Below are 23,769 nucleotides of genomic sequence, written 5' to 3' on the forward strand. Positions count from 1 at the left end.
TCCATGCCACTTGTTTAGGATGTGTATTTAATGCTTTTTTAAAAAAACACACCGGAGAGAGTAATCAGCACAAAGCCCCCACCCCTTACAACTCCAGGGTTCACCTCAATACTGAACATATTTGATAAGTTCTCCAGGGAAAAAAATCACTACACACGGAAGTTAAATCTTCATTTATTAGGCAGACAACACAAATTATCACTTTGATTTCTGACTCTGTGCTTGGGCCTTTAGCACCTTGACAACAATCTTCTGTTCCTCAATAAGGAATGCTCGTTTGATTCTAGAGAAAAAGGAAAGCACTTGTTACTATTTTAGCATTGCTCATTTATCACACAGGCTATATTCAGAGAAGCCTCCAAACCATGATCTGAGAAATCAGAAACAAGCCCTGTGCTCGCTAGGTCCCTTGTCCCCTTATAGTGCAGAAACTGGGGACACTGGTAATGGAGGAACAGATTGCACTGTTTCTCTTTTGTCTCCTCTTACTCAACTGGAGGGAATTCCTGGTGACCGATGATGACCAGGTTAAATACAAAACAGCTTGTGTTGCTGATTGCTTACAAGCTGACATGGCTGGAAGTCAAAATAAGCTATTTCATTCTGAGACAACAAGCAACAATCACTTAGTAAAACAAAATCCACAACACAATTTGTAAAATAAACTTGTCTTCTGTTATTGGTATCTCAAGAAGGGATGAGTTAGGTTGGGTTTAAAAAAAATCCAGATTTCTACAGTAGCAAAGTTATTTATTTTTTAAAGACATTCCTACACTGCCTTTCACATCAAGTCACAAGGCGGTGGACAGCTACTTTAACATGCAAGCATCAACAACAGATATTTTAATCAGTGCTTAAAGGCCGTTAAAGTTGCCTAAGCTCAGGGTAGAGGGAAGCTGCATGAAGAAGGGGCCAACACTAAGGAGGAGTTACAAGAAAGATACTAGACAGATATTTGAAACTAAAAATTATAGCCCATGAACTTAAAAAAATGCTTATAAATTACCTGTCACGAACACATTTAGCACACATGGAACCACCATAGGCTCTGCTAACATGCTTCTTTGTTTTTGACAGCCTCATAAGAACTTTAGGGCGAACAGCACGAACCTGTAAGAAGTGAAAAATACATCTGTATAACCCACCGTCTGCATGATTTGCAGTCTTAGGCTTGTTAAAAGACAATCAAATAAAGAGACAATAGGCATATAATAGTATGAAGCACTCTTGTCCTGCTTGCAGGCTTCTCACGGGCATCTGGTTGGAGACTGAGACCAGGATGGACTAGATAGGCCTTATGTCTGTTGCAGCTGGGCTTTTATTTTCTTAAATAACTTTAAGACATTATAAGCAGCTAAGAACATGCACTTTGTTTTTTGAATGGCAGACACATATATTTTTCTAAGAACCAGGGAAATCTTTTGAAAGATAGTACTTTTACACTAAAATTGCTTTGCTTAGTGCTTCCCTTAAGCAACCTTCCACAACGTTAAGGAAATCAATTTTAAAGTCTTAGTTAAAACAATATTGAATATAGATATTCTCTTCAGATATTCACTTCACTAAATGCACACTGTCAATAATTAATTTCTCTTTCATTTCTTCACTACCTGTTCACTTGCCCTCTTAAACCACATCAGAATTCAATTCTGTACTGTTACCAGACTGTATGCACACCATTATGTTAAAAATAGCAGCAATTTATTAGCATGTTATTTTTAGCAGTAAAGCACTTCCAATTCTGTAATATTGGTTCACTGCTATTACCATGAAATAAACTATTCCTGTTTTGTCACAATGTAAAGGGGGGAAAGCAATTGCTACTTAGTTGTGGAAAATAAGAGGACAAATGAAAGAGGCAACTCTACATAGCTAATTTTAGCTAAGATGGAAGAGGTATTTTCTGTTTCAGATCTACCTGGACACCACTGATTTTTCTATAATGCTTGAAATTAACGAAGGGGCACACTTATAGTTTCAGCTCTAAGATGCTATAGCAAATGACCTACATTGTTATAGTCCAACAGTGCATTAGGCACTGGCTTGAGCATCATGCCAACAATGAAATTGCAATTGTATTAACAAGCAATTGCCTATGCAACACTAGATTTTTACAGGCAAGATGGGGGAGGGGGGGAGATTTACCTAAGAACCACATATACCGGATTTTCCAATATAAAGTGGGCAATGAGCTAGAGTTCCTGTCTTTATCTAGGATGCCAGTCAACACAAGTAGAAGAGAATACACTTACACCACGAAGTCTTCCTGGGCACACGCCGCATGCAGACTTCGGTGCCTTGCCCACTTTCTTGGTGTACAAATAAACAATCCTGTTGCCTGGTGTCCGGGATCTGCATCAACCAAAGAAACAGTCATTTAATTTAAGTGTTAGAAAATTTATTTAACAAGAATACAATCATTTAATAATAGGATTTTACTTACAGCCTGGTCTTGTTAGAGGCTGTGTTGTAGGACAACCTACGTCGGTATGTCAGACGCTGGACCATCGTGTCTAAACAAGGAAAGAAAATAGTGAGAATGCAGCATTCTAAGCAGAGTATGAGACAGAGAGAATACACACACACAAACCCCAATTGCCAGTGTTACATGACTATTCTGTCATTCAAATGAGATAGAGGTAACATAGTTTCTCACCAATTTCCTGTGGGGTATGATTGGTTGGCTAAAAGAAATAATAACTGGCACATGAAAGTTCTTCCCAATTCAAGTCTCATACTTTATTTCGTAAAATTAATATATTGCTTGATTGCAAAACAGCAACAACACCCCAAAGCAGTTAGCCATTTTACCACAGCAACACAGTTTGCAATCAAGGTGGTGTATGATCACATATGCCATTCCTCCAATGAACTAAGTGTATTGCTTAGAGCTTATTTGACGACCCTCAAAACAACCCTGGAAAGCCAGTGAGGTTTAGAGAGACCACAAGACTGGTGAACTTCATGGCAGAAATAAGTGCTGTACTTGAACTCTTACCCAAGCCAACGCTTCAGAAACCACGGGCACAACACTCTTGCAGTTCGGGTTCGTTTCTTCCCCCACCCACCCACCGCCAATTACCCCGCATTTTTAAGGGAGAACATCTCAAAATCGATTCCTCAGTGATTCTACTTGGAGAAGGAAGAGACCGAACCCAGATGCTAAATAATATATCCTCGGCCCTTTATTTCTCGCAGTGAAAACTGGGCATCGAACGCGCCGTTGGATAGGGAGAAAACATATTTTATTTAGCCTTCCGCCCGAGTACGAGAGAACTGGAGAGCCCGCGATTATTCATAGCTCTGCGCGGCTTCGGAGACTAGAAGGCCTCGCTCAAGACTGTGCGAGGCGGAGAGGCCTGCACGCAAGACTCCCACCCAGGCGCCGGCCTCTCCTGGCTTGCTCGCTGACATACACCCCTCGTCCTTCACCCCAAGCTCCCAAGTATTCTCCGACGTACCCGCAAGGCCCCTCAAGCCCTCCCTGCCGCGGATGGAAACGGATTAAGCCAAGCTCCGCGAAAGAGACAGACTGAATCGCTCTTACCTGGAGTGGGAGCCGGCACCGGAAGAGGAAGCAGACGCTAGCGCGCGGGTCAAAGTTCAAGCGCCGGCGCCAAGACCCGGAAGTACTTTGACGTATTACTTCGTTCTTGTTGCTAGGACGCCATAGAGTAGACCGAACTGGGCGCCGCCATCTTGTACGGCAACTGCAGGAGGAGGAACTTGAGTGTTTTCTTCAACTTGGAAGGGAGGAGTTATGCAGCTTTCTTATTTTCACCCTTTGCCGTGGTTTCCAGGGCATCTTGCAAAAAAATAAAATAAAACAACAGAATGAAAACATACTAAAAAACCTGCAGTTTTAATACAGCGGCATAAAACAATTAAAACTAGTTCAAGTTTTAAAACCTGGTAGAATGAAATGGCTCAGCACTGAAATGATACTGGTGTAGTCACTTTTATAGACCTACTCTGTTCTGAGCATTGTTTATAAAAACGCCTCTTCTCTGATCTTCCGCTTCATCAACATGGGGGCCTTTTTTGCAGGATGATTGGTGATATATAAGGGGTTTTTTTTCTGCAGAAAATGTTCCGCTTTTATACATGGCTTCATAAAATTATTTAGTAACATAATGAAAACACAATATACATTCCAGTTAAATTGGGAAAATGGAATGGAGACAATAATGTTAAAATATAAAACTTGTAATTACCATTTTTCAGGAATTTTAATTAGAGTTTTCAGCACTTTTATTTTATCCCTTCATGCTGCAATCCTAAACACACTTATTAGGGAGTAAGCCTCAATGATCAGTGGAACTTTGAGAAAACATGCGTAGGATTTTACTGTTAAAATATCTAGATAATATATGGGAAGTGCATGCTATTGAGGTACAATATCTTAAAATATTTACAACCATTCCAATAAAAATAATTTCCAAGTAGAGCTGTGCATTTTATTTTAGTATGACATTAAAACCACACAAAGTGCATTTTGTTGCTTTCCCTATTCCCCATTAAAATATTTTAGTTCAAGTACTTTTGGCTATTGGAGAAACTTTTCAGATATTTACACAGCACATAAAATGAACAAGGCACACTTTAAATTTTGTAAGTGTAAGTTTTTTTAGTTTTTTTAAAGAGCATGCTAAATCAGATCTTCAATTTAGGGCAGTTGTGGGTTTTTTTAAGCACATAGTACTGACGATGCCTGAAAGCACAACCCAAGCATATTTAAAACAATGTGATATACCCGTGCAAGTGATTTTTCACTGACTAAGGTACAGGGTGGAAATGGTAGCCCATGGACAAAATCCTACTAAAGTGGGCCACTGCCTTGCCCCTAACATAAGTAACACCCTTCTACCCTGTCAAACCTGCTATGATTCATCAGGTAAGTCCTAGGCTGAGGAGATAGCAGCTGTTAGAACTTTCCAGCCAGCTGTGCTCATTAACCATAAACTACAAAGAGAAAGGATGGGTAATAGTAGGAAACAGAACTTGCATGGTTGCCGGGCAACACATAAAAGATCTCATATTACTGTTATAATCATGAAGCAAAAATGATAGTCACGTGGTTGCTTAGCAACCACTCCCTTTCCAAGCTTTAGCCCTGCCGACCTGAATTTTGGCTTAACGGTTATATTTCTGCCATCATTATACTTGAAATTTACTATGGCCTTGAGAGAAACAACAGCCGCTGTGCTACCGCACCTGCCCAGGCATACCTCCTCCCTATCAGCTTGTTTAGTGGCCTTGCCGGCTCAGAATGCTTTGTATTAAAACCAGCTGATATGTCAACTGTGAGCTTATCTAGACAGAGATAGCCTTGCGCTTAGATTACTGTAATGCATTGAATGTGGGGCTGTCTTTGAAAATAGTTTGGAAATTTCATTTTGGTCAAAATAAGGCAGCAAAATCGTTAACCGGGATTGGAATGTATGAACACATTGCCCCAGTGTTTTGTCATTTGTCCTGGCTTCCATTCTATTTCTATTCCCAATTCAAGTGTTGGTATTAGCATATAAAGGCATACATAAAGCCCTTAATGGCTTGGGGCCAGGTAACTGAGGATTCCTCCTCCATTTACTTACCCAGACTTTGATATAGTCTTTGGAGACGCTTCTCCAGGTGTCCCTGCCAGATGAGTTGTGATGGGTGGCTACTCCAAGCAGCTATACAAGAATGTTCCTCCAAGCAGCTTTACATTATTATTATTTTGTCTCCACTATGCACAACCTCCAAGAAGAAAGAGGTCAAGGTGTGCTGCATGGAGATTGCTGCCCTTTTTTGTTCTGCGGTGTGGCTGAAGAGGACACAAGTGTGAAGAAATGAAAGAGAAATTAATTATCGACAGTGTCTGCATTTACGGAAATGGAATGCATTTCAGAAGTGCAATTTTCTTCTTGGGGGGTGGGGGGAGTATGTTTCGTGACTACAGTATCCTGAATCGAATGTGAGCATTCATTCTCTTCTGTTTCATCGCTATACAGCCTTCTTTGCAAGCGAGCAGGCAGCCATTGCAAAGCGACTATAGGGACTGGCAGTGAGACCCCTACTAGAGCACTGCCCTTGGCAGATGCCCAATGAGGCAAAACCCAATGCCAGCCCTAAGCACAAGACATGGTTTATTTATACTGTCTCTTTACATGTATTTCCTGTGAGACCACCCATATTTAATTTGCAGAGGCGCTGAGGTTCTACCTTCATTTTCACTGCAGCAGTGCTAATCACCTAATGTCAGAACTATTGTTGCTGTTGCTATTATTATTATATTAAGAAACTCTACCTTTTGCTCACATGCTATTGACTACTCTAGGTTTTGGATATCGGACGATCCATTCCAGATATCCACAGAAGTATGTTCCCCCAGCATAACATGGGTGTAACAGGGCTTTTGACTGACTTTTAAACCTTCATCCTTCTTATCACACTCCAGAAGACTTTTTAAACCTGTCGGACAATCCTCTCGCCTTGCGGTATGTATGATTCTCTGGATGGGGTCAACAGGTTCCAAAGTAAGCTGTCTTCCCAGACCCTGTGATGTCTGATGCCATCATTATCTGCTTCTGCTTTCGTCTTTTAAATAGCATGCTTTCAAAAAGCTTTGATGTATGCTCATGGCCTTATTTATAAATTTGTAACTTACAGTTTGTTGTGAAATAGCCTCTCTGTATGATATCTATATAATTATTATTTTGGTTAATTATTGGCTGTTTTCAAATGCAAATTTTAGACACCCAACGTTTCTCAGTCTCATGAAATAATGAGAAGAATATGTATGAACTAGATATGCAAGCTCATTTTAAAAGGAACACATTTTAGACCACAAGTGAGTTTCAGAGCAATTAGAGTATTTAATTTGAACTTTCTGGGTCCAGAGAACCCTAAGGGGAGGAAAGAAACCAATTAAATTAAATTAAATAATAATGCCCTAAATAGAAAAATGTAACAGGATCCAATTGTTCAAGAACAACACTTAAATTGCTGATAAAGGAATTTGGAAATATTTTATAAAGGCAACACTTTGCTACTGTATTCGTATCTTTAAACAATAGTGCTGATGTTAGTTGGACATGACAGATTTGGGCCACATGTTCAACTGACAGAAATCCTAACATTAAAAGAAAAGAAAAGAAAAGTTCTAGAAATATGGAAAGGGAGGTTTTCCAATTTGCATAAAAACTTGACTGAAGTATTTAAAATGTAACAAACACAGTGCATTTTACAGAAGTAATGGGGCTATCATGAGGTACTTTTAAGTAATATTTTAATGGGTCCCTCCCCCCCAAAAAAATATTTGCCCAAGTGCCCTACATGTACTTTAGGAATGCATACAGAACCAGTGTGGAATGTACCACCCTAAGTGAGCCTTACAATGTAAGGAGCCAAATTCCAGAGTACTTCCCATTTTCCCAGTTCCTCCATCTATGTGTGCCATTATACCAAATAACTGTCTCGTGAGGAGGAATTAAAGAACCTTTCAATGAGGGTGAAAGAGGAGAGTGCAAAACATGGTCTGAAGCTCAACATCAAAAAAACGAAGATCATGGCCACAGGTCCCACCACCTCCTGGCAAATAGAAAAGGAAGAAATGGAGGCAGTGAGAGATTTTACTTTCTTGGGTTCCATGATCACTACAGATGGTGACAGCAGCCACAAAATTAAAAGACGCCTGCATCTTGGGAGAAAAGCAATGACAAACCTAGACAGCATTTTAAAAAGCAGAGACATCACCTTGCCAACAAAGGTCCGTATATTTAAAGCTATGGTTTTCCCAGTAGTGATGTATGGAAGTGAGAGCTGGACCATAAAGATGGTTGATTGCCGAAAAATGGATGCTTTTGAATTATGGTGCTGGAGGAGACTCCTGAGAGTCCTATGGACTGCAAGAAGATCAAACCTATCCATTCTGAAGGAAATCAGCCCTCAGTGCTCACTGGAAGGGCAGATCGTGAAGCTGAGGCTCTAATACTTTGGCCACCTCATGAGAAGAGAAGACTCCCTGGAAAAGACCCTGATGTTGGGAAAGATGGAGGGCACAAGGAGAAGGGGACAACAGAGGACGAGATGCTTGGACAGTGTTCTCGAAGCTACCAACATGAGTTTGACCAAACTGTGGGAGGCAGTGGAAGACAGGAGTGCCTGGTGTGCTCTGGTCCATGGGGTCACGAAGAGTCAGACACGACTAAAGAACAAAAGTATGCATGATGTCTGTTTTGTGCTTCAGTTCTAAGGCTGTCACTGGGGGCGCCCAGTGGACAGTGGCTCCATGGGCGGAGAATAAACTTAGAACTGCTTCCTTCTATTGAAGTCAATAAGGAAGATGTCGTGTCCTCCTAGCAACCCAGAGCTAATTGCTGGGTAATAGTGGAACACACCAGAAACAATTATTTGTTGATTACATGCCATACCAAACTGTGGATTGTTAGCATTCTCCATATACATGGACTGTCAAGTCAGTCATAGGTCAAGGGCCAAAGATATATGATTCCCACTCAGAAGGGTATACAGTACATAAATAATATCAAAAAGACATTTCAAAACTTTGCTTATATACACACACCCCAAAAGAGGGGTGGAATTAATTGGGGGTCTATTTATTTTAAAGCTGTAATGAACAAGGTCTTGTTCCACATACAGGCAGCAGGACATGGAGAAAGTATTCATATGGCGAATGTAACTGATGTTAGGCTGGTGTGGGAGGAGGCAGTCCTTCAACTAGTCTGGTCACAAACCCATCTGGAGCTTCATAGCTAATCACCAGCACCTTGGATAAAACTATAAATTTAAAATAATTAAATAACCGCAATCTGTGCAACTAAGAGGCTCAGCTAGGAATCAGGAACTCTCCAATTCGAATCTCACCTGAACACCTGAAGTGCCTGCCGACTGTTTCCTCTCCCCACACCTACTGCAGTTTGCAATATTTACTGGGGGTGGGGGAGTGGGTGGCAGTAGCATTTATAAGATTGTTGTAAAGATTGACAAGATAATGTGCCAGACACCTGGGTTGGTACACAGATAGTACAAACTGATGCATGTCTGCTCCAAAGTGAGTCCAGTGTGGCTTTCTTTCAGGTAAGTCTATTTCAAATTGCAGCCTCATCAGCAATCTGCATACTAAGTATTATTATTATTAACTCTACTGCATTTCTGAAAGAATCATACACAAAAAGAGCACCATTTTCCTATCCTTTTTAGCCATCTAACATTTGTCTGTGTTGGCATCTATTCACACACACCTTAATTTAACCACTCCCCAGCATGGACCTGTGAAGATTGGGTGATGTTAAAAGGATCCAAAGTTCATTTCCACTTCAATGGTGCATGTTCAACAAACAAAAATATTTTGTAGCAAGGAGGTAAACAGTTTAGCAGAAGGCAGCCCCTCACATGCATACAAACATACATAACATTACATTTGGACTGGAACTTTTTCCTGTGTTTTTTTTTTTAAAAAAATGTCACAACCCCATAAAAAAGAGAATTAAAACCCTGTTATTTTAATTTACATCTACCCACAAGATAAGTAAAGTTATCATTGAAATTCTAATTAAATAGGATGATTGACTAAGGTAGAACATCAAAGAAAAGAAGTGAATATGATAAGTCGAAGTCTTATTAATTAGTCCGCATGGAAGAAATTCCAGAGACGTCAAGCTGAGGCTGCTGCAAGGAGGAAAAATAGCAGACAAGAAAATGTGTGTTTCTTTGAAGTTAGGAATGGAGATAGTGATGGAGGTAATTGTGTCTGACTGGATCCAGTAATGAAGAGCCGTAAATCAGACCTAGGAATCGGAGGCAAGAGTCTGGTAACGAATATGGTTGCCCCCCTGCTGTGAAGAAACAGAATGCAGAGCTGACTAATTGACCCAGTCTATCTCCCAGTAGCTCCCTGTTATTATTTATTAATTTTTAATTTCTGAATTATTTACGTCCTGGGAAATTATTTTTGACAGCCTGTTAGGAGCGCCAAAGCTAATGGAGGATGAAAGGGCTGCAACCAGAATTAGCAGGGATGCAGTCACAGGCTACTGGATTTAATGATTTTGGAAAGGAAAATTGATTTCACACAGCGTGTCACTTTATACTACTTTAGGGATACACCAGCTATTTTATTAATTGAGGAATAACCAACTCAGAAGTATATTTGAAGTGTAAATGAATTGCAGGCCTCAGCTATTTATTCTTTCCCCACCGCATACACATTTGAGGGAGAGCAATGAGTTTGCTTAAAGTTGCTAATTAAAACCAACAGAGATGGAGATCCTATTGAACCCTTGTTGGGGCTTTTTTTTTTTTTTTTGCCCTGGGAGGGTGGCAATCATTCCATCCCAGGAAAATCTGTAAACCTTCTGCACTTTTCAAGTTACATTCCTTTCTCCTCGTGACAAAGCCCAGTCATGTAAACCTTCCATGTTTTCGGCTCACAGGAATCACGCTGGATGGAATTTAACACCCATCCCTAGGACTGGAACCGGCCGTGAAAGATGGTCAGTCGGGACTGTACAGTGGTATTTCAGGCTGTTAGCTTGAGCAGGAGGACAGACACTGTGATAAAGTCAACAAACTGCCTCAAAGTTTTGTGATGGCTTTCTAAATCCCAGAAAGCCACATTCTGAATCAGGTTACAGCCATTAAATTGAGCTGTTTGCACGCTGCCATTTCTGTGCTTTTCTATACTGGCCAAAGTTAACTGTCATGCCAGAAATTCAATAAATCCTACATGCAAACAATCTCTTGAATGTGGCAGAGAGAACCTCCAGCCCATAGGGCTAGTCCGACCCCTTTCTCAAGAGTATGTCAAGGAAACAGTAAAATTTATTCATACATTGCAAACACAGTGATCTAGTGATCATCATTGACGCAGTCCAGACATGTTTTCTGATCTCAAATCCACATAGAACAAACATGATTCCATGGAAGAAGCTGGGGCAGGAAAATATTTTCTTATTTTCTTGCTGCCCCCCCCACCCGGGAAAAAATGATCACCAAGAGTTTCCTGTAATATCATAGCAGTGTCCCAATTTTCCAGGGACATCCCTGATTTGGAGAAGCCGTCCCAGTTTCTGCGTTGATCCTGGAATGTCTCACTTTTCCTTAGGATGTTCTTATTTTCATTGGAGAAATGTTGGAGGGTATGACCCCAAGCCGTCTTAAGGCAATCCTTTATAGGGAAGGGTTTTTTAAAAAATGTTTTATTATGTTTTTATATATGTTGGAAGCTGCCCAGAGTGGCTGGAGCAACCCAGTCAGATGTGTCGGATATAAATAGTAAAATTATCATCTTGGAATGGGGTGTCCCTATTTTCACTGAAGAAATGTTTGAGGATATGTCATAGAGGGTTTGGGGCTGTGGAGCTAGAACAGTAAGGGGACTTCCTGCTGCACAGAGATAGCTGCTTCTTCCTACTGTTTCGCTCTCTCCAAACTTATCCCATAGTTAGACACAGCAGGGCTTGCTGGTTTCTTGACTTCAGCAACTGCTTGTCTAAGCTGTGAGCAGAATAGGCAGTGTTAAAGAAGAAGATAAGAAGAGTCCTGCTGGATCGGACCAAAGGCCTATTTATCCATAAACAGAGAATACATGTTCTAAAAATGATTCTTTTTGGACCTTCAGACGGAGATAATTGTGGAAGCAAAGAAAGGTTGTGCTGTAAGGAGTTTATAAGTCGTTTAAGCACATCCCCTCAGCTTATTCCTCAGAGCAGTTCATGAGCACTGTGAACATTCCTTTTACTGACAAGAACATGCAAGGCTAGTCTGGGTTTATCTGTTACTTTGTGGATTATACCACTGGCAATTAATGAAGGCAGGAGGATCAAGTCATAGAAGGAGTTATGTGAGATGGCTGACCTGTGGCCTACACTTCAAGCTCTGCGTCTTTATCACTCCCTCACAGATCCACAATATTCCTGCAGTCCCATTTGGGTGCATAGTTTTACTTATGATTAAGACTAATCAGAGGGCCAGGGACATTAAAACATTAATACAGAGATGAAAGGAATCCTAAATTAGGCCCAATTAAAAGAACTATTTTGTTTACAACAAAACCTTCCACAGGGAAGGTGCTGCTAATGCCGCTAGATGCACAAGGATGGGCCAAAGCATGAATTTTTGGCCATCAACTTTCACAACTTTAAAAGAGGATTAGACAAATTTATGGAATTTGACTGGATACTGTCAATGATGGCTATGTGCTACCTGCCCTGTTGGAGGCAGTGTGCCTTTAAATACCAGTTGCTGGGAATTTAATTAGGAATTCCCAGTTGCTGAGAATTAGATATTCTCCTTGCAGGCTTCCCATGGGCTTCTGGTTGGCCACTCTGACAGACCCTCCAAGTGTCCCTATTTTCCAGGGACATCCTTGATTTAGAGAAGCCATCCCAGTTTTTGATTTGATCCCAGAATGCCCTACTTTTCCGTAGGATATCCCTATTTTCATTGGAGAAATGTTGGAGGGTATGCTCTGAGAACAAAGTGATAGACTACATGGGCCTTTGGCCTAATCTGTCAGAATTCTACTTATCTTCTTAATTCTGCCTATACTTATCCTAATGCAATTCTATTTACTTCAATTTGGTTTACAGTGGTGCTAGCTTTTGGAGGCATAATAGTTACATAGAATGCCTACCTACCATTTAAGATCTTCTTCAGACACCCTTCTCCTGATGTCCGTGTCCTCCAAGTTGAGGCAGATGCAGGTCAAGGAAAGGGCTTTTTCTGAGGTGATACCAAAATTATGGAACTCATGTTTGCTGAGCCCAATTTTTGATATTTTTATGTGCCATTTTAGGCATGCCTCTTTTTTCTTGCGTTTCTAATGATGTCTGAGATTCCTTCATGACTTTAGAGTTGCTATTTGTCTCTGAAGATCTTCTAATATCATCCCTGTGGTTTACTTTTGTTTAAAATATATTTTTATTGTTTTTATTATTATTGTGAACTGCCTTGAGGATGTCTGACAGTGAAAGGCAGGATATTAAGCCCTTACAAATGCTTGCTGGTAGCTGTCATCATGTAAGATAGCTGTCACCATGTTACTGCCATTTTGTCACCACTCTCCTTGGAGAGTGTTGTGGGACTACTACCATTGTTATCCTCACTGGCTCCCGTCCTGACGTGGCTGCCATTTTGGGGCATGCTCTGTTCCTGCAAGAAGTGTGGCTACTGGGTTTCTATAAGGCCAGTTTACAGAAGCCAAGGAAAGGGAGACATAACAAGTTGCAATGGGAAAGTAAGGCATCTAAGTGGAATAACTCTGAATCTAGAAAGATAACAGGTAGTGTTGAGACCAAACGTCTGTCTGAAAGAGGGCACCCTCCCTCGTATATCCTGTCCGAGCATTCCCTGTTCCCCAATACAAGCAAGGCATCCATGTCACACAGAACTTTTCACACAGAACCTGGTATTTTCTTAATATACAGGTTTACCTGACCACGCTTACCTGCTAATGGTTTTTACCTGCTTATGGTTCGTATTTTGTTCTAGGGGTTTCCCCATCCCTTTGCTTGTAGCATTACCTTGAGGGGGGTTGTGATTTTTCAATCACGCTCTCTGGCGTCAGCCCCTATAATAACGCCTGCCCTCTGGAGGGCAGAACCCCTTTTCAGAGGCTATAGGGAGGTTTCAAGGATGGAGAAGGCCTTCCTGATTACACATGAATCCCAGAATACAGCTGAGGGTATAGATGTGATTCATTTCACATTTCCTTCTATCCCATAGAAATATTCGGTGTATTATAATTCACAGTTCTGGATCATTTGAGATATAATGAGGAATAGATTGTCTAAAAAAATCATTTATTTGCTAAGAGCATGACTGAACAGCTTATGTGACGTCATGGAATGTTCATTTGGAAAGATTCACACTGTGCAGCGTGTGCTATGGGCAAAATGGAAGTGGACAAATGAGCTTTGGAGTCTAGAAACTATAGCACAGAATTGCTGGGGCCAATAGACTGATGGAAAAGTAGGAAGCCAGAATTTTGGATTCAATTTCAAGCATATTTTTAAACATTGGAGATTGAGAGGCTGAAGGCTCTAATTTTCAGTACTAGAAACTGTATGCCCTGTTGCTTACATGGCAGAATAATCACACGCTTCCCTAGATCATTGAGCTGCCTCCTCTCTGTTTCAATATTAAAACAAAGGGTATATTTTTCTGTGCTGTGCAGTGTTCTGGGATTCTTAGCTCACAACTCCAATTAAGAGCAACTAATTCCCCACACAGAATATTTACCCCTAAGAGTTGGCTTGATATAATGAGTCATGTGTTTTGCATTTAAGCTCTTAATGCCTAGAGGATTTAGCTTTTTTAAAAAAAAACCTTTCTATTTTGATCACTTCATATTTTCATCATTTGAAGAGCAGCTTTTTACCCCTGGCAATTAAGTATATACATTACTAGATTAATAAAGTGACATAGATAGCTGCCATTTCCCTCTCTTTCCTCCACTGCCATATCTCTCTTGAAAAGGACAAAGAATGGGATAGCCGCTTCTTTATTACTTATGTCCGACACAGCAAATATTAAAGCTAGGCGGAAGAGAGAAGATTGATTCAGAGGACTGATATTCAGCAGAACTTTTACAGTATAGCTCATCTTATTTAAAGATGAACTGTTTTACAACAACCAGCGCTGACCCAAAAGCTGGCACTGGCAACAAAAATCACACATACCCACTGAGCCTCAGTCCCTGAGCCTGAATCAAGCATTGTCACCCATTGTTGTGCCCTCCATACACCTGATGTAAAGCTTACACAGTCCTGGTGGCAAGAGGGTGCCACCTGCTTAGCAGCCAACAGCCATCTTGTTGTTGTTTAGTTGTTTAGTCGTGTCCGGCTCTTCGTGACCCCACGGACTAGAGCATGCCAGGCACTTCTGTTCTCCACTGCCTCCCGCAGTTTGGTCAAACTCATGTTCGTAGCTTCGAGAACACTGTCCAACCATCTCATCCTCTGTCGTCCCCTTCTCCTTGTGCCCTCCATCTTTCCCAACATCAGGGTCTTTTCCAGGGAGTCTTCTCTTCTCATGAGGTGGAGCCTCAGCTTCAGGATCTGTCCTTCCAGTGAGCACTCAGGGCTGATTTCCTTCAGAATGGATATGTTTGATCTTCTTGCAGTCCATGGGACTCTCAAGAGGCTCCTCCAGCACCATAATTCAAAAGCATCAATTATTCAGCAATCAGCCTTCTTTATGGTCCAGCTCTCACTTCCATGCATCACTACTGGGAAAACCATGGCTTTAACTATACGGACCTTTGTTGGCAAAGCCACTCCAGTATCCCTGCCAAGAAAACTCCATGGACAAAGACAACAGGAGCCATCTTAGCAACATCCAATCTGTTGCTGACGTCACACCAGGCATCACACTTGGAGGCATCTAAGATGGCAACTACCTGATGATGGTCCAGAGCTGAGCAGCAATTTGGAAGGAGGCAATAGCAGGCAGGCACTTTACTGCCTTTCTGAATCAGTCACCTGGGCCCAATGGCATGTTGTCGCTATTGATAGGGCTGGGTCTGCTAGCAACAGTGGCACCACCAGGATGGACCTTTGGAGTAGAGGTCAAGAGGCTTAGCAGGATGAGCAGAAGGGCTCCAAATGCATGCAGCAGGTCCTTTGTAAGTGTAGTGGTATATCATTTAAAGAGGGCGCCCCTGTAAGCTCATTAAGTCCTGAGTTTAAAATTATGTAACTGTGCAGCAAACATTTCCCTATTCCTGCCGCTTTGTTAAGCTAGACTGCCATTGATTTAAGAACATCAGCTTGAGCAAATTTTATTTTCTCCGACTTTCCACACTTCTGCAGCTCACAATAAACAACAACAAAAGAGTAACACTAGAAGGAACATATCCAGGGATTGGGAGGGGGAAAGAACCAAATTAACATGACACCTCAGGGTCAAACTTCTCCCTTTCAGGAAACCGAAAGGAAAGTGGCAACACTAATGACTCTCTTCTGTTTAAAAGACTCTTGAGGTTGTTTTTTTTAGCACTTGGAAGGAAAGTATTAAATTTTCATTAAAGGGACGCAGCCAATTTGGACATAGAGGCTTTTTGATTAAAATACATGAGTTTGTGGTAGAAATAAACATTGTGCTTGGTTGATCCAAGAAACATAACCATGCCGTGCAACACAATAACCTTCTATTGAGCCTTATGAGTTTTAAATCCAGGTTGCTCCAACATGAGCTTTGCAGTAAACCTGTGAAGTCTACAGGGTATTTATATACCCTTCATTAACCCACTATCACCTATCATTAAGCAAGGGGAAGAAGGGTCAGTGTGGTTAAATGTATATTTTCAGTAAATGTATATTTCTATTTAAGAGCAGGTTTTTAGAGATCCAAATATCATTAGCTGGTGAGGGCTGAAAATGATCGTGACCGGGAAGAGAAGTGTAACCTTTTCCACCCCTGATGCTTATGGAGGGATTTCCTTGCAATGCAAATAGCAGCTTCAGAGGAGTTTTTTTTAATCAATACAGCAATAAGCTGGAATGGGTTAAACTTCTCCCCTGTTTCACTATGCATATTGTTTCAGAAAGTCTGAATTTTTCTTAAGTTCACCTTTGAATGTGAACTAAATCAAATTTCTCCCCCATCCCTACTCCCAAGTAAGCATGCATAGGGTTGTTGTGCTCTTAATAAAGCCATTTTGCCAAGTCAGTAGCTATACAGTAAACGTGTGCAGAAAATCCCAGATTGAGCTGGACGGAAAGCAATACATATTTTAGCTCCTTGATCTATTTCCTGCAAATGCCCCATACACGAGTATTGTAAAGATAAGACTTGCTTCTGTGTACAATCTAACCTGGCTCTTTGGGCTCTCTGAATCTCTCTCCTTTCCCTTCCTGCTTCCAGAATTTGAAATGGCTTTTTTGCCAATATGATGGTGGTGGTAGAAGACATTGTAGTTTGGCCTCAGATATAAACAAAGAGAGCAACTATTCACGTAATGAATTGTTTAGCACAAGAGACATTTTGAGGACAATAGCGCTGCAGCAGTAGGAGACCTTTTCTTCATGCACGCTTGAGGAATATGCATTATGTAACAGGAGAAATAAAATAACACATAGACGGCAGAGCTCAAAAGAGTGTTAGAACACAAATTGAACACTACTTGTTAAACAAGGTTAATTTGTTCCTATTCCACTTGAAATGGCTTCAAACACTTCTAAACTAGGTCATTTGATTGCTATGAAAATACATGTACAAGGCAGCTGTCTTTTTAGCAACAAGTTTATTGGAGAGTTTTGATTGCATCCCAAAAGCTTGTGAGATATTTCTGACCATATCAAAGAAAACTCAACTGCATTATCAAGGCACTCTAATGAGATGGTTTGTTTAATTGAAATGCTTTAAATTACCATCTGGTACAGCATGAAAAAATCATTATTTTCATTAGAGGAACTCCTCGTTAGCTTGAAATTGAAGTTACAAAATAGCACTGCATGATCTACTAAAAGTATTGTAAAGTATGCTCAAATTCGGGTTATTAAGAGACTTTTACATGCCAATTTCACTTCTGCATTCATTAAGTACCATCTCCCAACTTATACATTTGAGTTTATTTTTTTTAATCATGCATAGGTGGGGGAACGAGCTGGTGTGGGTTATTCCATGGATAAATCATAAATTTGGGTGCCACAGCTACTTGGCATGAAATGAAATGGGGGAAAAACAAGGCAACCTCAAGACATATTTGCATAAAATTTACAATAATATGATAAGCACAAGACAAGAGCTAGTATCCACATTACATTTACTCCTATTGCTATCATTTCTTTAGCAGTTTAAACATGCAAAACTCTTCACACATTTATCTTGTCCTCTTGTTAGTGACAATTCATAAGATCACTAGTATTCCCATTTTACAGATGGAAACCAGCCAGACAAGAAGTGCCTCTTCTAGAGATATTCAGAGAATTGAACCCAGCATAAACTTGGTAATTGTGATATGTGGTGTTTTGATTTTCATGTAATGGAATCCTAGGAACTGTAGTTTGTTTAGGGTGCTTTGAACTGCAGCACTGAGTGGTGAACTACAGTTCCCAGGGTTATTGAGGGGGTGTGCTTTAAACATTTTGTGTATATGCATCCAGAATCATAACTTGTGTCCAGTCCTGGAGAAGCAGAACCTGGTGAAGAAGAGGATGCAGATCTGGCGAGTTTGGGGACAATGGAAAGGGCAGGCAGGAAACAGGTAGGATCCAGTCAGAATCAAGTAACTAGGATGATCAGAGCCCTTTATTTTCCTTGGGTGTGACTAGGCCCTCAGAGTTAGAAATTATGATATGCACAAGGACTGTGGTTGCTGCGATGGACTTATAAAAGGCTTCATTTTCAAAACAGCTCAGCGACTGGTCTTGTCAAGATTGCCTTTTTGACTTCAGCTATAAAATAGGCACATTATGCAGCCACTATTTGGACAGCAGGTTCCAAGAGGGACCAATTCTCCTGCCTCCTTATATTTTTAAAGGAAGCTCTGATACTTCAGTATTTCAGTGTACTTCTTCATAGCTCGAGACCTTAGCACATCACAAGATTTCTAATCCATTTGAATACGAAACGTCTTCTTCCCTTTCCTGCTTCGGGCTGAAAGAATTCTCAGACAATGATAAGTGGGGCTTCATACTGGCTGCATTTGGACAATCATTCCTCAGCTTAATAAGTTGAAATATGAATGAGTCTTCTGCCTGCACACACACAGTCCGTTCGCTTGAGCTGAAATCCGACTCATCTTAATTTCCTATTTTGTCCAAATTGGGAAATGATGGCTAGCAGCTTTAGTACAAGCCAGCATCCAAAACCTTGGTTTGAAGTTGGTTTAGGCTCCTGGCTTGTCCTGAAGCTGGTAACCATGGTTTCAATGCAATGGGAAACTATGGTTAATTGAAGACGTATGTGTTGCATCCAGTCTTGCTGCCAAAGGAATAGCCAAGAGGTTACACATGCCGGCAAAATACTTGTTCACATCTCTACGTGGTAAGAGATATGATTGTCCAAATTGGGCCTTTGCTCAAGGCACCTTCTTCCATTCCCCCCCCCCTTTGAACAATCCCTGTGAGCAGGAGTTCTGCATAACTCAAAATCTGTCACAATGCATTGTTGAGCACTGGCTGGCTTGCTCTGCTAAAAAGGAGGTATTTCACTGTCCCTGCAAATTTCCATTTAAGTAAAGTTTGGCACCAGCAAAGTGTCCAGGGTTAAAATTTATCTTTTCTAAAAAAAATTATGTGGGTTTTAGGATCCCTCTCCCTCTCCTCTATTGAAGGCAATGGGGCCATTACTGGAAGATTAGCATTAGCTCTGTTTAATAGGCCTTTTTTATCCCAGTTTACGTTGAATAAAGAAGATTCATTTGTTAGCTTAAAAAAATCCAGAGACTTTAATTCTTTATCATCACTCCCCAGAGATCCCAGTAGGAGTCCTCTCATCATCGCTGATCAGGTCTGAACTTTTGTGTGTGTTTGCTCTTCACCGTTCTATGCTTTCATCATTTTAGACAGAACCAGCAGGCATTCTGCACTGCAGAAAGGGAGTGAGTCCCTTCAGCACTACGAAAACACACACACACACACACACACACACACACACACACACACATATAATTCACCCAGGCTCAGTTCCCTATAACTTCCCAAAAAGGACCCTCATTTGCATTTGATTAAAATGAATGAGCTTCCTATGTTAATTATAGGGATAACAGCAGCAAATGCATTTTAGTAGGTTTGACTGAATTCACTGAGAACTATAAAGTTTATTAAAAGTAGATAAGTGAATTTTTAAGTGGACCGAGCTCCACTGATGACTTAAGCTAACTCTTTGCATTACCTGCCAGATAAAAGGCATTTGGTACTTTCCAATGCCACAAAGTCTGCCTAGCCTAGCATAAGAATAATAGGTTTACTTGGTCCCAGCTCCTGCCAACTTAGCAGTTCAAAAGCACGTCAAAGTGCAAGTAGATAAATAGGTACCGCTCTGGCCGGAAGGTAAACGGCGTTTCTGTGTGCTGCTCTGGCTCGCCAGAAGCGGCTTAGTCATGCTGGCCACATGACCCGGAAGCTGTACGCCGGCTTCCTTGGCCAATAAAGCGATATGAGCGCCGCAACCCCAGAGTCGGTCACGACTGGACCTAATGATCAGGGATCCCTTTACCTTTATATATATATATATAAACAGAGAAGCTCATGAGATAATTTGCCAAACATAGGGTTGTATCTAATGTGGCTCTGTGTTAAAGTCACTTACGTACTTGCTTACTTGTTGCCATAGCGGAACATTGTTGCACAAGGAGAAACACAAGCACATTAGCAAAAATTGTTGCACAACAGATTGCACAAGAACCAGCTGTTGTAACACAAATGTTGCATTGTGCAGCCTTTAAACAAGAGCTCTGGCACTAGCAGACAGAGAATTTTGGATACAGCCCAAGGTACTTTTTGAAGTATAATGCACTTTGCCTTGCGAGACATCTTTGGGAGAAGAAAAAGCTAAACCCTACACAAATCCAGAATGGCGTCCCTAAGACAGTTGGATGTCGTCTTGTCTGCTTCCTTCCAGCAACTCCTGAAGCCAAGCTGGTGCTAAACATATTGCACAGCCTTTGTTTGGGCCACATCAGCGAGCTCTTGTCATCTTGGCAGCCCAGGACTGCCCAGACAGGCTGCCCGGGCTCACGCCCCAGAGAGGTCACTTTGGTGCTGATAATACAGCAAAAACAATGCAGGAGTCAGCAGTTGTGAGTTACCGCTCTCTGCAGCCATTGTAGGCACTGTGATTCTCCAATGGTTTGGCTTTACTTCTGGAGGCACACTCCATTGTCTCTCAAGACAGACTGATGCAGACAAATGTGCTTTGCAATCTCGTGCCATTCAACTTCACAACATACTGCTGAGTTTATATTTAGCCAGAAAACAGGTTCATAGAATTATGGATAAACAAGCATTTAAATCTAGCTCTTACAGGTGTACATCTTGCACTCTCACCCTAATCTGGATTCCCTACTGGGAATAATAATGTTGGTTTTCTGGCCCCGGTCAAATGTGAAGAAATTCATACATATTAACAGATTTTGTGCAGGGCTTGTCCCCACCAGGGCTTGAAAAGGTTGCAGTAGCCATCACACAATGATTAGCACAAACTTGTTGTACTTGCGGAACTTACAAACACACACACTTTTGTTGGGGAGAAGAAATGAAATCCATGCACCCTGTCCCCCTCTCCCTCCAACTGACCCATCTGTTCAAAACTAGGAGAGTGGGGCAGATCCACAAGAACTATGGTGCTATTAGATGTATGGATTGTTGTGGGCTCATTTTATACTAGTGTAAACCAGTTCATTGAAAAATGTGCCTCTCTACAATAATCATAGCAATCATGGTTCATTTTTATTTAAAGTTGCATCATTATGAAAGGCATTTTCTCCTGTAGATGGCACTCCATAGCTAAGTAAAACTGTGAGCCCTAACCCAATATTCTATCCATTGGACTACAGTAGATATTTCGATATCTGACGAGATAGTTATGGGTGGTAGGCAGAATTGTCCATCATCTAAGAGCTACTTAGATCCATGTTGATTGATTGTAGATGCCATGCAACCACCCTCAGGAGCTCTCAGGTAAGCCTAATTCTGGGTGACGCATGCAAAACCTCTTCCATCAGGAGATCCTCACAGTCCACTAGGTTGTCGCATCACTGCAAACTGTTGCCAGGTCTTGACTGTTGCAGCACGCAGACAGATCACACTGTGTGGACTAATGTGTGCTAGCATCCTTGAGCAGCTCGCCCCCTGTTTAATAGGATCCTGTTTAACAGGGCCTCCATGTTGCCATCATATTGTGAGAAACAGACCTCAACTAATTGGTGTGTTCCAAGCTTTGATTTCTTTTGGCTATTGAGTCAGAGCATTGAATCCTGTGCTATACCACTGCTCTATTTCTGTTCAGCTGGGGATGTGAGCACTGTGCTAAGGGACGGAATCAACCCTTTTTCATAAACATTTAAGGCAGTCATACTCACTTAGGTAGCACCTTAGGTAGAGCCAGTGTGGTGTAGTGGTTAAGAGCGGTAGTCTCGTAATCTGGGGAACCGGGTTCGCGTCTCCGCTCCTCCACATGCAGCTGCTGGGTGATCTTGGGCTAGTCACACTTCTCTGAAGTCTCTCAGCCCCACTCACCCCACAGAGTGTTTGTTGTGGGGGAGGAAGGGAAAGGAGAATGTTAGCTGCTTTGAGACTCCTTCGGGTAGTGATAAAGCGGGATATCAAATCCAAACTCTTCTTCTTCTTCTTCTCTCTATTTGTTCTATTTTTAGCATTAATTTGGAAGTCCACTTTTTTGTTAGACACATTGGAATCTGAATTTAGAATCACTATCAACCTGGTTTTATACCCCAAGCATGTTCCATCTGAGCAGAGATGGGTATATCTGCCAACATCGGTTTCTCATTTTTCCAATCTTAAATCCTGTTCACCACATTTTCACACCAGTTTGCATTTTTTTAAAAAAAAAGTCCTCATGGAAATTCATCAGTGAATTTCTCCTAATTAATACACTTTTGTGTGCAATTGTTCCAAATATTTACATTTTTGCAAACAATTCCCCCTAATATAATGCATTTTTTGTATGTTATTTCCACAAATATATGCATTTTTATGCACAATTCACCTAAGTATATGCATTTTTGTAGACATCATATGGCTGGAGTGGTACATTGCAAAATTCAGAGATGTCCAAATATTGAAAGCTGGCTTTGTTTCAATTCACATTTCGTTTCAGAAAGCGCATATTAAATGCGAACTGAATCAAATTTCTCCCCCATCCCCAAACATGAACTCTTTCTTTTAGATATCGTGCCTTTTATATATTATATGTAGATTGAGTTCTCAGTAAATTATGCATAGTTCTAAATATTGCGTTAGGAGTTAAGAGCAGCCGTTTGTGAAGTTCTGAAGTGAAAAAATATTTCAACATTAAAACTTCACAAACTGCTGTTTCTCAGTCTCTTAAAACAATATTCAAAACTAATTTTACTTAGGATGAAAGGTTTGGTGGCGGGGGGGGGGGGGAGTAATTATCAAGACGGTTCCACATGTGAAAGCAGTTTTGGGATTAAGCAAAGGCCAGCATTTCAAAGGTATGTTTGAGATAATGAAAAGGGGATGCTTACATGGGGCATGCTCAGAATCCTGTGCCAGAATGTGAGTTATTCCCAAGTGCTTCAGCCATTCACTAGGGAAAGCCAATATCTAAATCCACCCATAATTTCCTTGCTCTGCTGTATCAACAGTATTCATTTTACTTGTATATGCAGCTGAACTATTCCTCTTGTGCCAGTGGAACTTCGCATCGACAGAGGGCAGTAGAGGATGAAAAGATACCTGCGTTCCCTTTGTCTTCCATTCTTATGTGCCAGTTCTCCTTTAACATTCTTTTCAGAAAGTGCTCTTTCACTCTGTCAGACAAGAAACTGGCTACAATCTCAGTTTCTGCAACATCCATCCTTCCATAAATACACACTACCAAGAGTTTTAGACTGATATGATGGAACTCACAGGTGCAAAAAACCCTGCCCCTCTGGGAGGAACTTTAAGGGAGAATACTTGCAGATATTGATTTTCTCCAGTAATTGCAGGACTTCTGGGGATGACTGGCATGCGGACATTCTAGAAAACCAGATGCCCATAAGCCAGAGGTCAACAGGGGCCATTTCCATGTTTGAGCAGTGCCAGCTCCTGTTTTGGGAGGGTGCTTGAGGTA

General features: G+C 41.1%; 1 protein-coding gene and 1 long non-coding RNA gene across 3 annotated transcripts in view; one reads left to right on the forward strand and one right to left on the reverse strand.

Moving 5' to 3' along the window:
- Positions 1–23,769, forward strand: part of LOC310742591 — a 36,173-nt gene that overhangs the window by 6,589 nt on the left and 5,815 nt on the right. The window contains exon 2 of the long non-coding RNA XR_014538591.1: positions 17,848–17,954. This is a non-coding gene — a long non-coding RNA (uncharacterized lncRNA). The remainder of the gene's footprint in view (positions 1–17,847; positions 17,955–23,769) is intronic.
- RPL34 (ribosomal protein L34) lies at positions 159–3,634 on the reverse strand. Of its 2 annotated transcripts, none has more exons than XM_083572032.1 (5): positions 3,548–3,634; positions 2,444–2,513; positions 2,253–2,352; positions 1,007–1,110; positions 159–283 (listed from the first exon to the last, which is right to left on the reverse strand). In XM_083572032.1, the coding sequence occupies exons 2-5, from the start codon at positions 2,506–2,508 to the stop codon at positions 199–201; spliced, it is 354 nt and encodes a 117-aa protein (XP_083428158.1). In that variant the 5' UTR covers positions 2,509–2,513; positions 3,548–3,634; the 3' UTR covers positions 159–198. The 2 variants fall into 2 exon arrangements, with proteins under 2 accessions (XP_083428158.1, XP_083428159.1); XM_083572033.1 differs by lacking the exon at positions 3,548–3,634 and adding an exon at positions 3,462–3,544.

The sequence above is a fragment of the Podarcis filfolensis genome (assembly GCF_964270895.1).
Source record: "Podarcis filfolensis genome assembly, chromosome: 9".
NCBI lineage: Eukaryota > Metazoa > Chordata > Lepidosauria > Squamata > Lacertidae > Podarcis > Podarcis filfolensis.